The following is a 15,657-nucleotide window of genomic DNA, read 5'->3' as shown; positions in this document are numbered from 1 at the left end:
GTCAGATGAATTGGCTAAATTGCCCATAGTGTTAGGTGCATTAGTCAGAGGGAAATGGGTCTGGGTGGGTTACTCTTCAGAGGGTTGGTGTGGATTTGTTGGGCCGAAGGGCCTGATTCCACACTGGCGGGAATCTAATCTAATCTGGACCGAAAGGTCTGTTTCCATGTTGTACATCTCTATGACTCTATGGTACTACTTGTTCAGTTCTATTTACACACACCTGAATGGGAGAAAGTAGTTTGGGTGGTAATTACCCAACTCTAGCTGAGCTTATTATAGAACAGCACGTGTTGGGATATCTTCTTCTGAATGCTGTATTAATGCTTCCTTTGTTATACAGAGCAGTGTTTTGCATTCACTACTGTGTGTGTGTGTGTGTATGAATGTGTATCTGATCTTAAAAACAATTAGCTCAAATAGCATAGGGGTTGGTTCGTTAGCAGATCAGACTTCTGCTTTTAAGGGGAGAGATTTATACTGGCTCCTGTCCTTTCCTGGCTTTGACCAGTTTAATTGTTTTGCAGTTGCAGCAATATACAATCTCCTGTACCAGCTGTGAGACAGTACAGCTGTGCCACAAAGTTGATGGCATGAAGTCCCATCCCAGTTCATAATTTTGGCACCCGCTCCAATGCCAGTGTCAAGGCACTATTGGTTCCATCTGCAATTCCTAAGTGGATGTAAAGGATCACCAGCACTATATTGCTAAACTTAACAGAGGGGTATTCCCTTTTCTATCATCCACGGAGCCTAGGCATCTCTGGCTGAGCCAGCATTTATTGACTTCACCAGTTTCCAAATCTCCCATCCGCCCCCATCTCATCCCAGATCCAACCCTCCAACTTGGCACCGCCCTCTTGACCTGTCTCACCTTCCCATCTATCCGCTCTACCCTATCCACTGACCTATCACAATCGCCTCCAGCCTACCTCCACCTATCGCCATCCCAGCTACCTTTTCACTCCAGTCTCACCCCCACATTTATCTCTCAGCTCCCCTCCACCCCCGCCTCCCCCACAGCATTCCTGATGGAAGCTGTATGCCCAAAACGTCGACTCTGATGTTTCTCGGACACTGCCTGACCTGCTGTGCTTTTCCAGCACCTCACGTTTTTGAGATGGTGATAGGGAAGCTGCCTTGTTCGTCTTCTCTTTGGTATGGGTAGCCCAACAATGCTGTTTGGGAGGGAGTTCCAGAATTTTGACCCAGTGACACTGAAGGGATGACGATGCAGTTCCCAGTCAGGATGGTGAGTGGCTTAGAGGGAAACTTTTAGGCAATGGTGCTCCTGTATATCTGCTGCCCTTGTTCTACTAGATGGCGATGGTGATGGGGTTTGGAAGGTGCTCATAAGGAACCTTGTGTAATATAGAAACACTGAGACAAGGGACAGGAGTTCGGCTCCAGAGAGTCTACTTCATTGTTCAATATGATCATCTAATCATCTGTCTCAATTCCAAATACCTACTTTCTCTCCATCCATCTTGATATCTTTAAAATTCTTTCTCAAATATGTTCAGTGACTTGATCTCCACAGCCTTCTTTGGTAGAGAATTCTACAGATTCCTTGATGAGGCCACTTTTGGAGGACTGTGTAGAGTCCTGGTCACCCTGCTATAGGAAGAATATTATTAAATTGGAAAGGGTTACAAGTACGTTACTGGGGTTGGAGGTTCGAGTTATAAGGGGAGTCTGAATAAGCTGGGATCTGTATCAATGATGCATAGGGAGTTAAGGAGTGACCTTATAGGGGTTTATAAAATGATGAGGGTTGCAAAGGTTTTCTACCTTGGTTTGGGGCGGGGCTGGGAGCGCAGGGAGTGGGGAGGTGGGGGAGGTTGAGGAGTTCAAAACTAGAAGGTGGAATTTTAAGGTGAAAGGAGAAAGATTTAAAAGGGACCTGAGGGGCAATTGGGGTGACCTAGATGGTTGCTTCTTTGTACCAGTCACTAACAGCCCAAGCCTCAGTCTGCCTGTTCCTACAACAGTGAAACTGAAACCACTCGGTGTTGTGGAATTAAGTGATGGAGGCTGCTACAATAACTACAGTAAAAGGCATCTGGATGGTGTAGATTTGAATAGAAAGGGTTTAGAGGGATATGAGCCAAATGCTGGCAAATTGGGACTAGGTTAGGTGAGGATATTTGGTCAGCTTGGACGAGTTGGACCGAAGGGCCTGTTTCCATGCTGTACCTCTCTATGACTAATTATCCAGGAAGGAAATCTGTGACCCAGCGATTTGATGCACTGTGGGATAGGATCGGCCTCACTTTGGCCCCCCCCATCTTGTTACTCCAGGCCAAGGTGAACATCCTCAGCTGCTCGGAGGCTGATGAGTAGCCAGACAAATGCTCTCTTCTGAGTTCACATTTGGATGATTCTACAGGAACTCTGCCAATTGCTACTCATCAGGGCTGCCAATTGCTCACTTCGTTTTCAAATAAAAGCCACAACCTATTTGTTGCGGATGTCCATCCCCTTTGAGTGGATTTCCCAGACTTGGCCAGTCTTGAGGAACTAGCTTTGAAGTTCTAATTCCCATTCTCAACGCTCAGGGCAGTGAATGTATCACCACACAAGAACATTACAGCTAGGTTGTTGCTTTGTAATTGAACATTTCAGTGTGGTAGAGGTGAGGCAAAAGTGTGAGCGCGATGGACAGGGCATCTGCTAATTCTGACCTATTTTCAGTGATACCCCAATTTGTGTTTCCAGTTAGAGATTACCAAATATACCTGATGTTTGGTATAGCAAAACCCCTGAACTTATATTCGAATGAGTTCTTAAGAATGAGATCAAATTGGATATTAGTGATCTGGTATTCTTGAGTTCAATTCTGTTAGTTATTGTATTGTTTTTGTATGTTTGGACAAATGAACTTGAAATGCTATAAAATAGGATGTCTTAAAGCTCTTCCATGGCTAATTAAATGTCTTTTTTGTGTAATTTCAGTTTATTGTTATAAAGACAAAATGTGAAGACCAGTTTTTGTGTGTCCCAAGGTCCTGCAAGTCAGTTAGGTCTAGTCTATTTATGACTAGTCTCGTCATAAAAGACTCATTGACTTATGTTTCTGGGTGGTTGAGGGAGACCAACCCCTTGCTTCTCTTCAAAAAGTGCAATGGGATGCCTTGGGAGGGCAGATGGGTCTCGTGTTATCAACTAGGATGTTGCAACACTGCCTCACTTACCAAATGTAATGTTATTTATCTACTGAGGTTCCTAGAGTTAGACATAATTATGTGGTATGACTCCGTAAAGAGTGCGACTCCAGTAGGGCTCTTGTGGCACTGTGGTAGTGTCTCTACCTCTGAGATAGGAGGCTTGGGTTCAAGTTCCACCTGCTCCAGAGATGTATAGTGACCTCTCCCTGAACAGGCATTCAAAGAACATCAAGAGTGCTACACCCTGAAATTCTGGCCTTTGATGTCAAATTGTGCCTGATGGTGTTTGCCGTAAGACCCCTTGTGACATTCAACTCCCCTTTTCAGGTGCTATCTAAACGCAAGTTATTGTAGGCAAAGCTTTCTGAAGCTGACTGATATAAATCTTATGTTGTCGCAATGTAAACAATTATTCAATAATCTTGTATCAGTGTTAATTAACTCTGGCTACCTGCTTTCAGCTTGCAACTCACTACTGTTTCACTTTTATATAATACATGTCCATGCATTTGTAAAACTAAAGGCAATTTGGAAAGCTGTGATAGGCATAGAATGGTGTTTGTTATTGTGAGGTAAGGGTATTATGGGCTGTGCAACAAAGGTGAGGAGATGGAATTAGAACACCCAAGAAACAATTGAAGGGCCGGTACATGTTTGAGACTGAATGGCCATGTAATATTCTGATGTTCCTGCACAGGAGGGAGACATTGAGGAGCTGAAGGCAGTGTACAAAGCAGCCATGATACTGATTTGCCCCAAATGATCAGGATTAAATTCTGAAGAGAAACCTGCCATCTTACATTGGTGTCTAAAGGATGAAGAGCTTATGCTTGAAACATCGACTCTCCTGCTCCTCGGATGCTGCCTGATCGGCTGTGCTTTTCCAGCACCACTCCTTTTGACTGTGGTGTCTAAAATAGTTAATAGTAAGTGAAAGGTGAACTTCAAGTACTAAAGCAAAGAGTCAGACGAAGAACACAGATTAGGATTAATAAAACAACAAGTTAGGAGTAATGCAGAAGTGGTGTTCTTCACAGTAAGAGTGAGGAGGCACTGATTTGGAAAAAATAAATTCTTGAATCAGTTGATAAATAATTAGAAACTTTGTTCCTGAATTCAGGGTGGCTTTGTAGTGCAATGCGTATTGTCCACACCTTGGACTCTGAAGCTCCAGTATTGGGTCTCACTCCAGGACTTGATGGGTCTAGGAAGGTGTATGTGTAGTTCAACTGCCTCAAATTGAATTAAAATCTTGAATATCTCCAAGGCACATTGCAGAAATCCCCCCAAAGGTCCTCAGCACGTTCGTAAATCCACAACCCCTTCCATCTGGAAGGACAAGGGTAACAGATACATGAGCACCACCCCCTTCAAGCCACTCACCACCTGACTTGGAAATAAATCGCAGTTCCTTCAGGGTTGTTGGGTCACAATCCTGGAATGCCATCCCTAAGGGCATTATGGGTCTAACCACAGCACGTGGAGGGTAGCAATTCAAGAAGATAGCTCGCTATCATCTTCTCAAAGGGCAACCAGGGACAGGCAATAATTACTGGCCCAGCCGGTGACACCCGTGTCCCTTGAGTGTCTCTATTTTTAATTCAATCAGCTTAGTATCAGCTTTTAAATCCTCCCCGTATACACCATCAGCAAGAGTGGGAGAAACTCCTAATCAGTTGAGTGGTGGAAAGGAGGTTGGATCCTTTATCATCACCATTCACAGCTCCTGATTACAGCATGGGTGTCAACATCGCATCTTGCTACAGCAACATCTTTGTAAACTGTCACACACCAAACTAGAATTTAAAACTTGATGCCCAATCAATTCAAGCATTTGACTCCAGTTCATGACCATGTCCAGCATGTACTTCAGATTGTTGCAGGATGTATTTGACGAGTTTGAACTGCTTTTGAGGACTGCACAGTTCCCTGAGCCAAACCCAAAGGGACTAAACGTTCTGTAAATGGCTTTAGGGTATTCAAGGGGACACTGACTTCAAACTGGGTGGGCTCCAGATTGAGCTGGAGAATATTGATCAGGAGCAGAGAACCTTTTCACCAGCAATCACTGGAGCTCTGAGCACTGCACCTGTATGGCTTTGGTTGAAATACTTAACTCCTCAGCTACTTCAGCAAAGGGCTGGCCAGTAATGCTTCTGTTTAAATGAAACGTCACGCATGGTAATTTTAATGAAATTACCACCAAGGCTGATGCATAGATGGGCTGATCTAACTGAACCGTCCCAAAGAGTTAAAGACCAATGTCAATGTGAGTTCGTGTTTCCTCAGTGGTCCGGGATTGTATTTACTTGTAACTGACTCAACTTGGCCCACTTTGTTTAGTTTGTGATTTGTGATGTAAAAATGATTTCACTGTGTTACAAAATTTAATTATTCAGATTTGTTTCATGTAGAGCTATTACCGTATATACTCGAGTAAAAGTGAATCTTGTGTAAAAGTTGACTCCCCTACGTTTGGCCAGAAAATCTGGAATTTTCCGTATATCTCATGTAAAAGTCAACCCTAGTTCTTCACAGGTAACATAGTTTGTGAGTCAAGGTTATTAGCCTGTACACAAAAAGTTATGATGAGGAAATGAATGATTTTTTGTGCTATTGTATGTGTTGGTATACAATTCACACCAATTTGGTGTGAAAGTTGAAGACTCATCAGGTCAGAGTCAGGTGACAACCTCCCTTTGTGTGTGTGGCTCAGTTCCCTTGTAGCACTCATGGAATACAGTCACATACCTAGTTGAAGTTTTGAAATTTCCTCATCACGTTGTGTAAAAATGCCGTCCAGAAAAAAACCCAAAACATATTCAACAGCGTTTAAACTGGATGTTATTAAAGTTGCAGAGAAGACAAATAGCAGAAAGTGAATTTTGCGTTTTGGAGAAACTTACGAGAGACTGGAGGAAGATGTCGAGCCATTTCGGACAGTGCCAGAGCCAAAGTGTGCCAACAGAGAGGGGTAAACCTAGCAAGAGGTCACAACCAAAGGAAAAGGTTGCTGAGTGGGTGCTTGTCAAAATGGAAAATGTGTTAGTTGTGAAGCCATCCGAATCCGTGCACGAAACGAATCAAAGAAGGATGGAATTTCAGATACTAAGGGAAGTGCTGGATGGTGAAAAGGCATAACTTAGTTCTCCGGCAGTAGAAGATAAAATATTACAGTTAATATGAAGTGGAAACGTGGGCTGAATGCCGATTCCTTTTGACATGCTGGAGAATCAAACCGTGAACCGAAAAGGAGGAAAAACTGTATTGGTGAGAACAACTGGCCACGAGATGGGCTTCTGCATGGACTGTGGCATGCCTTTGAATCCTTCAAAAGTCATATCCATTTAATAGTCGGCCCAATAAATTTAACCTGTTCGAAAAAACGTCTAAAAACAATTTGACTTTTACAGGAGTTATTTGTGATAGAGTGGTGGTGACGTAGGTATGGTATCACCGGACTAATAACCAGCATTCTGGGGATGTAGATTGAAATCTCACCATGACAGGTGGTGAAATTTTATATTCAATGGTTTTAAAAACAAGATCCGGATTAAAAAGCTAATCTAACGGTGACCATGTAGCATTCATTGATTGTTGTAAAAACCCATCTAGTTCACTAATGTCCTTTCGGATCTCTAGAACTAGGGGTCAGAGGCTGAGGATTAGGGTGGACCATTCGGGAGAGATGTTAGGAAGCATTCACACACACACACACACACACACACACACACACACACACACACACACACACACACACGTGGATGTTTGGAATTCTTTTCCACAAATGGCATTGGACGCCAGATCAGTTGTGAATTTTAAATCTGAGAAACATTTTTTTTTGAGCAAAGCTAATAAGGGATATGGTGCAAAGGCAGGTATATAGAGTTAGGCCACAGAACTCCTATGCTCCTATCTTCCTCTCAGAGGGAGATCGACCATCCGTATCTGGTCTGGCCTGCATGGGATTCCAGACCTGCAGCAATGTGATTGACTGACTGTTTTACCACCCTCTGGGCAATTAAGGATAAGCAGTAAATGCTCACCCAACCAGCAACACTTGTATCATGTGAATGAAAAAAAATTAATGTTATTGTAATAATTAATGTCACATAAGCCAGCATGGCTTAGCACCTCAATGAATGCTCTTTAATAGATGTGTTTGGATGGGTTTATTGCCAACATTTCAACCTTCCGGACTCAGTCACACTGACCTTCTGAGACTAGCTAACAGCAGCGTGTCATTAGTGTTCATGTACTACTTCAGAATGGGTTCCCTTTAGTTTAGACCAATGAAATCATAGTAATTAAGATCACTTCGATATTTTGAGAGTTTGTCTTAAGTAGTTCATTCAAATAAACAAGTTTCAACCGTACCTTGAAAATAGAAAACTGAAAAAGACCTGACAGAAACCAGATTTTATTCTGACCTATTGCACATAGAAGTCCTAGAGATGTACAGCACGGAAATGGACCCTTATGTCCAATTTGTCCATGCCGACCAAATATCCTAACCAATTCTAGTCTCACATGCCAGCATTTGGCCCATATCCCTCTAAACCCTTCCTATTCATATACCCATCCAGATGCCTTTCAAATGTTGCAATTGTACCAGCCTCCACCACTTTCTATGGCAGCTCATTCCAAGCACACTATCTGTTTTTTTCACTGTGTGAAAAAGTTGCCCTTTAGGTCCCTTTTAAATCTTTCTCCACTCCCCCTAAACCTATGCCCTCTAGTTCTGGACTCTCCCCACCCCAGGGAAAAGACCTGGTTCCATTTTCCCTATCCATGCCCCTCATGATTTGATAAACTTCAATCACTGCTGTTGCCCTGCCACTGAAACCCTTTACGCTCTTGAATTCCCTCCCTTTTCTTGTCCCTTCCCTGACACCCTTTCCTCCATCTTTGAGAATGCTGTTATTTTTGACTCTGGCAACACTATGGTTTAAGCAGTGTATTTTATCCTTTTTTATTTGAAGGGAGGTTTTTAAGGCAAAGGTATTGAGCAGTCTTTGCAGGTCCACTACTGTTAACAGCTTGTGAGGCCTTGAGGCTTTTGGAACAATAGAAGCAGCCTGAATGGGTGTGGTTAAGCTCTCTTAAAACCAGCCTTTTTAGTTTCTTAGTTTTGCAGCAGCAGTTGTTGCTGCAGTACATCACTCCCTGCTACACTCTTCAAATTTTCTCTTGATGTTTTTTTACTCCCGGGCTGCTAGAGTTCCATGAGAGACTGACTGACTGTTCTTTGAACTTGCCTTTTGCCAAGGGCGTGTAAATGCTTCCTCTTCATAATTCACTTCTGCTCTGATGAAGAGTCATCTCGACTTGAAATGTTAGCTTGCTCACTCTCCTTGGATGCTGCCTGACCCACTGTGATCTCCAGCAATTTTTGTTTTCAATACAGATTCCAGCATCTGCTGTAATTTGCTCCTATGTTATGTTTATGGGATGTTACTGTATTGGAACATGATGTGGAGGTGCCAGTGTTGGACTGGGATAGACAAAATTAAATAAAATGTTGTGTTGTGTGATTTTTAACTTGATATTGGAACAGTTAATAGTTACAGTTACAGTATCTGTTATTTTGTTTAGCACTTCAATAGAGTTACAACTAAGCCAAGTATTTTCTTTATTGTTTTCTTTCATTGTATTTTGACTGTAGTATACAAATAAATTGTGTTTTGCTTGAAGATACGTGGTTTGATGAATCAAATTGCATCTGGAACGCAACACCTAACATCTACCTTTCAAATAAAAAAAATGTTAGGGTCTAGGCTACCTTCTTAATATATTTTGAAGGGGTTTGATCTGGTCCATAACAATGACCAATGTTTTGTTTACCTATTTTAACATCTCCTTATGGTGTTAGGTTCTCTTTCTTGCCATTCTTACACACTTGCTGCAGCTGCAATACGCCAACTTCTGTGAATAGCCAAAATTTATTAAGCAAGTACAAGCTTTTGGAGGATCACTTAATACTCTTTGCAATGGTTGTGAAGCGTGTCAAGCAAAGCTGTCCGAACAAGGGAACCGTCCTCCCTTTATACAGGGTTTTACATCATAGTCAGCCATGCACACAAGACCCAAGCCCCTGCCACTCCCCATAGTCACGTGCCACCCAGAAACAATATGAAATTAGGTTATTCCTCACTCTTCAGCCTTTTGCAGAGTATGATCGTCCCATCCTGCCTGCAAGACAGAAAAACACCCCCCACCTGGGCCATCCACTTCCTTACATGTCAGCATAACAAATCAACCCGTTAACATCCCAATGGTGCTTGGTGTCAAATTTTGTTTGATGTTCCTGTGAAGAGGCCAGTGAGGAATTGTTTTTCTCTTTATTACAGCAACCAGAATGCAGTTTGTTTGTAATCTCGCCCTCTCTCTTTTGCAGATGGTCAGGTCACCCCTTTGGTAGAGCTGTCGGCCAAGCAGGTAGCACTTCACATTCCCTTCGAAGTTGTGGAAAAGGTTTACCCACCAGTGCCCGAGCAATTGCAGCTTCGCATCGCCTTCTGGAGCTTCCCCGAAAATGAGGAAGATATCCGGTAAGAAAACCGGGAAAGCACACTCTCTCTCAAAGCAGGTTCCCCGTTAGTGGCAATAATTGATTGATTTATTGTCAAGTGTACCGAAGTACAGTGAAATGCTTTGTTTACGAGCAGTACAAGCAGCGCATGATGAGCAAGTATGTACAGATCATAAAACATACAGGTTACATTGCAAAGGGCGTGCGCTGGGTAAGATCAGCATCATCAAGGTCGACATTATTTGAGACTAGAGAGTCCATTCATCAGTCCACTGTCAGCCAGGAAGAAGCTGTTCCTGAACCTGTTGGTGATTGTGTTCAGGCTTCTGTATCATCTTCCTGACGGAAGAGATTGTAGGAGATCATTACTGGGGTGTGATGGGTCTTTGATGATGTTTACATCCTTTCCATGGCAGCGGGCTGTGTAAATGGAGTCTTTGTTTGGGAGGTTGGCTTCCATAATGGTCTGGACTGTGCGCACCACCTTCTGTAGTTTACTTCGGTCCTGGGTAGAGCAGTTACCCTATCAGCCTGTTATGGACCTGGACAGTATGCTCTCAATGGTATACCTATGGAATGTGGTGAGGTTCCTTATGGACATGCCAAATTTCCTAGTCACCTGAGGAAGAAGAGACATTGTTGTGCATTTTTGACCGTCACGCCTATGTGGGAAATGTAGGACAGATTGTTGATTAAATCTACAAGGTTTAAGATAAAAACCTAGAACCTTTTAAGGGGAGGCCATGGCCTAATGGTATTGATTGAGAGATCCCGGCAATGTTTGGGTTTGAATCCTGCCATGACAATGTGAATTCAATAAAAATCTGGAACTAAGTGTCGAATGATGACCATGAAACCATTGCTGATTTTCAGAGAAAGAAAATCCCACTGGGATCACTCATGTCCCTTAGGGAAAGAAAGTGCATTCCTTACCCGGTCTGACCTTACCCATGTGACTCCCAAACCACAGCAATGTGGTTGACATTGAACTGCCCTCTGGGCAATTAGGATTGGGCAATAAATGCTACTGTGGCCAGTGATGCTCACATCTTGTGAATTAATTTTCTGTTTAAAAAAGTAATCTTTCCATAATTCAAACCTACTACTTTGGTCAAGCTCTTAGTCATCTGTCTTAAGATTTGCTGATGTACCTTGTTGATGATGCTTATTGATTTACAGGTGCTATATAAAGGCGAGTTATTACTATTGTGTATGAAGAATTGTACGGTCATGTGGGGACCAGAGTTTAGTTAAAAAAAAATTCTCCTGGGATGTGGGTGTCGTTGGCTGGGCCACTATAATACACCCCCCCCATCCACCTCCCTCATGCTACCCTTGGGAAGGCCAAGATGGATTACGTCCTTGAACCAGTGCAGACATTTTAGTTCAGGTAGACCCTTATTTGCACTTCAGTTATTTGGATAGATCAGACAAGCTGAAAGCCAAAAGGAGTTTTGATTTGAGGAGGATTCTGGATGACCTAAAAAAAAAAGAGAGGAAGTGTTCCCATTAGTGGCAGGGTTGAAAACTAGATCCATGTCAAATGAATCCAAGGCAACAGGAGAAATGTCTTTGAGGTGGTGAGGGTCTTAAATGTCACTGCCTTAGCAGTAGCTCCGTGGTTAGCACTGCTACCTCTCAGCGCCAGGGACCTGGATTTTATTCCAGCCTTGGGCGACTGCCTGTGTGGAGTTTGAACATTCTCCCTGTGTCTGTGTGGGTTTCCTCCCATAGTCCAAAGATGTGCAGGTTAGGTGAATTGGCCGTGCTAAATTGCCCACAGTGTTCAGGGATGATTAGGTTAGGTGCATTAGTCAGGGGTAAGTGTAGGATAGGGGGAATAAGTCAGGGTGGGTTGCTCTTTGGAGGGTTGGGGTGGACTTGTTGGGTCAAATGGCCTGTTTCCACACTATAGGGATTCTGTGAAATGGTGGGGTGCCAGATTCAATCTTTGTCAACGAAATTGGGGATAAGCACTTAAAGAGAGAGAACTTGCAGGTGTATAGGAAAAGGATGGGTTGGTGGTTGGGTGGAACATTACTCTTGCAGACAGTTGACATGAACATGATGGGCTGAATGGCCTTTCAAAGCAAATTTTCAAAGTGCTCAGCAAAAGTATATTGCAGTGACAAAGAAGGACCGTAAGAAAAGGGGTAATCTGCCATGGGTGTTTAAGGAAATAAGGGAGGCTATCACATTGAAAGAGAAAGCAGACAAAGTGGCAAAAAACAGCAGGAAACCAGAAGATTGGGAAAACAGAAAGCCACAAAAGGAACTATAAGAAACATGAGAAAAAGAGAACGAGCACAGAATGCAAAGGCAAAAAGCAAAAATTTCGATAAATATATAAAACTAAAAAGAGTGGCTAAAGTAAACGTTGGTCCTTTAGAGAATGAGAAGGGGCATTTAGTTGTGGGATATGAGGAAATGGCCGAGGCATTGAACAGGTATTTTGTATCTGTCTTCCCAGTGGAGGATACTAATAACATGCCAGTAATTGACAAAGAGACAAACGTAGGTGAGGACCTGGAAACTATCATTATCAGGAAAAGTTAGTGTTGAGTAAGCGAATGGAGCTAAGGATAGATAAGTCTCCTGGCCCTGATGGACTGCATCCCAGGGTACAAAAAGGATGATGGGAAAAATAGCAGGTGCATTGGTGGTAACTTTCCAAGATTCGCTGGACTCTGGGGCGGTCCCAGCAGATTGGAAAATAGCAAATGTGACATCACTGTTTAAAAAGGGAGGCAGACAAAAGATGGGGAATTATAGACCAGTTAGCTTAACCTCTGTAATGTGCAATGTGCTTGAGTCCATTATCAAGGAAGAAATAGCATGGCATCTTGAAAGAAATTGTCCCATTGGGTATACAAGCATAGTTTCACAAAAGGCAGGTCACGCTTAACAAATCTTTTGGAATTCTGTGAAGACATTACAAGCAAGGTGGACAATGGGAACCCAGTAGATGTGGTGTGCCTAGATTTCCAAAAGGTGCTGCATAAGACAAAGATGCAAGGCATTATGGGTAAAGTATTCGTGTGGACACAGGATTGGTTGACTAATAGGAAGTAAAGAGTGGGGATAAATGAGTGCTACTCTGGCTGGCAATTCAGTGACTAGTGGTGTGCCTCTGGGATCAGTGTTGGGACCGCAATTATTTACAATTTACATCGATGATTTGGAGCTTGGGGGCAGATGTACGGTGTCAAAGTTTGTAGGTGACACTTGGGATGAGTGGCAGAGCAAAGTGTGCAAAGGGCTGTGAAATATTGCAGAGGAACGCCGATGCTTTGAGTGAGTCGATGAAGGTCTAGCAGATGGAATACAGTGTTAATGACTGTGAACTCACCCATTTTGGTAGGATAAACAGCAAAAAAGGATTAATACTTGAATGGTAAATAGTTGCAGCATGTTGCTATGCAGAGGGACCTGGGTGTCCTTGTGCATGAACAGCAGAAGGTTGGCCTGCAGGTACAACAGGTAATTAGGAAGGTAAATGGGATTATGTCATTCATTGCTAAAGGGATTGAGTTTAAAAGCAGAGAAGTTTTACGTTGCAGCTGTACAAGGTGCTGGTGAAGCCGCTCCTGGAGTACTGTGTACAAGTTTGGTCTCCTTATTTGAGAAAGGATGTACCAACACTGGAGGGGGTGCAGAGGTGGTTGATTCTGGTGTGGAGGGGGTTGGCTTATGAGGAGAGACTGAGTAGACTGGGATTATATTCATTGGAATTCAGAAGATATGGGGGAAACTTATAGAAACATAGAATATTATGAGGGGAATCAATAAAATGGAAGTAGAGAGGACTGGAAGAGGAAACTAGGACAAGAGGGCATAGCTTCAAAATTAGGGGGAGCAGATTTAGGATTGAATTGAGAAGGAGCTTCTTCACCTAGGATCTCTGGAATTCCCTGCCCAGTGAAGCAGTTGTCACTACTTCAGAAATTAAAGCTAAGGTAGATTTTTTTTTGAACAATAAAGGAATTAAGGGATACGAGAGAGCGTGGGTAAGTGGAGCTGAGTCCACAAAAAGATCAGCCATGATCTTATTGAATGGCGGAGCGGGCTCGAAGAGCCAGATGGCCTACTCCTGCTCCTAGGTCTTATGTTCTATCCTGGAGTGATTCCAAGCTGATTCGCAACACCCTGCTGTGGTAGTAAGATCCACATTCTAGGTAAAGAAATTTCTCCTGAATTTCTTGTTGGGTTTATTAGTGACTACCTTGTCTTTATGGTGCCTTGTTCCACTTTACCCGACTGTTGGGAAAATCATCCTTCCGTAATCCAAAAGAGTACATTTTGTTTCTCATTGTACACTCACCAGAGCACTAAATGGATGCTGCAGTCAAGACAAAAAGGCCATACACCCATTCTGTGAGTAATGCGCTAAATTAATTTCAGTGCCAGTGTGATGTCAGGGTATGTCGACTGTTTCTCCCCAAGGATGGCAGATTGTATCAAACAGCATTTCCCTTCAGTTCTCACAACAGTCAAAGTCCTGACTCAGCCCATGCTTGCAAAACCTCCAGCACACTATCTCCCATTAGATATGGTTTTGCAACTTGATAACACGAGCTGGATAATTCTGAGTTGCAAAGAGTGACGCTGATAACCTGCCTCATACGAAATCTTAAAAGAAACCCAGTGGTTAACTGTCAATCATTATTCACTGCTGCATTCTCAAGGCAATGTTTCTACTACTTGAAGTTTACTTGCCAACCAGTCAAAGTTTTTTTTTTATTTCTTGTGAATTGTCCTGATGAGTGCAAGACAAAAATCTTTCAGAAAATGTTTTGTTTTAGCAGCGCTCAAGTTCTGTATTATCAAACAGATGACTTACTGCGTGTTTTAGCAGTGTCGGGGTGAATATGTGCTGCAGATTATTTCTAGCCGTAGCTATTGTATTTTCTAATTGGCTAGAAATGACATTTAAAAAGCTGGTTGCATAATGGGATTATTTCCTTGGAATATACAGATAGGTCTGATTTGGGTCCCTGGTTCGGGAGCTGAATTGTCAAGCAACAAGATTGAAGAGAGAAAGCCCCTCGGAGTCAGTCTGTTTACAGTTCTGAGATGAAATTGGCTATAGACTCTGCATTCTGCAGCGTGTCTATCGGGATTCTGTATTGTTATCAGGCTGCATTTGTACAGACAGTCCACTCTTGACTCCAAGCCACTTAATTCAAAGCATTAGAGAGCGAAATGTGAGCTGACAGTGCTGGTCTCAATTTATCTGCCAGTTCAGGTTGGCACTACGCCTTTGAATTTCTATTCAGTCACTTATCTTCAGTTTAACAGGAACCTGTAACACTCCCTATGGGGCTTGGCTCAAAGTGTGTATTTAAAACCTGAGTGCCAAATATAAAAAAAAAAGCTGATAATTTAGATTTTTAAAAAAAATATTACAGCCACACTTGTAAGGAGCCCAAAGCATCTGACACAAGGACAGAGGCTGTGACTTTTTACCAGCTGATCATAATCATTTACTTCACTGTGTGCACGCGATTTATTTACCTAGTCATGAAAGCTATGCATATTCAGATTTGAGAGCCTTTAGTTTTGTGTTTTCATTACCTTTTGAAACAAATAACCTGGACTGCTGTTATTACTAAATGAAAACCGAAAGAATTGCGAATGCTGTAAATCAGAAACAAAGGCAGGAATTGCTGGAAAAGCTCAGCAGGTCTGGCCGCATCTGTGGAGAGAAATCGGAGTCAAAAAGGAAGGGTCATTGGATCGAAAACATTAAGTGGATTGGCCATGCTAAATTGCCAATAGTGTTTGGGATGTGTAGGTTAGATGCATTAGCCAGGGGTAAATGTAGAATAACAGGGTAGGGGAATGGTCCTGGGTTGGTTACTCTTCGGAGGGTCAGTGTGGACATGTTGGGCCAAATGGCCTGTTTCCACACTGTTGGGATTCTATGATTAATGTTGATTTCTCTCCACAGATGCTGCC

General features: G+C 42.7%; 1 protein-coding gene across 3 annotated transcripts in view; it reads left to right on the top strand.

Annotated features, from left to right (window-relative positions):
• zswim8 (zinc finger, SWIM-type containing 8) overlaps positions 1-15,657 on the top strand; it is a 183,809-nt gene that overhangs the window by 32,035 nt on the left and 136,117 nt on the right. For all 3 annotated transcript variants that reach the window (XM_060854349.1, XM_060854348.1, XM_060854351.1), the window contains exon 3: positions 9,565-9,718. In XM_060854349.1, coding sequence (XP_060710332.1) covers positions 9,565-9,718 — 154 coding nt within the window. The remainder of the gene's footprint in view (positions 1-9,564; positions 9,719-15,657) is intronic.

Source organism: Hemiscyllium ocellatum, chromosome 43 (genome assembly GCF_020745735.1).
Source record: "Hemiscyllium ocellatum isolate sHemOce1 chromosome 43, sHemOce1.pat.X.cur, whole genome shotgun sequence".
In the NCBI taxonomy this organism is placed as follows: domain Eukaryota; kingdom Metazoa; phylum Chordata; class Chondrichthyes; order Orectolobiformes; family Hemiscylliidae; genus Hemiscyllium; species Hemiscyllium ocellatum.
Note: the sequence above shows the minus strand (reverse complement) of the source record. Positions and strands in the feature narration are given on the sequence as shown.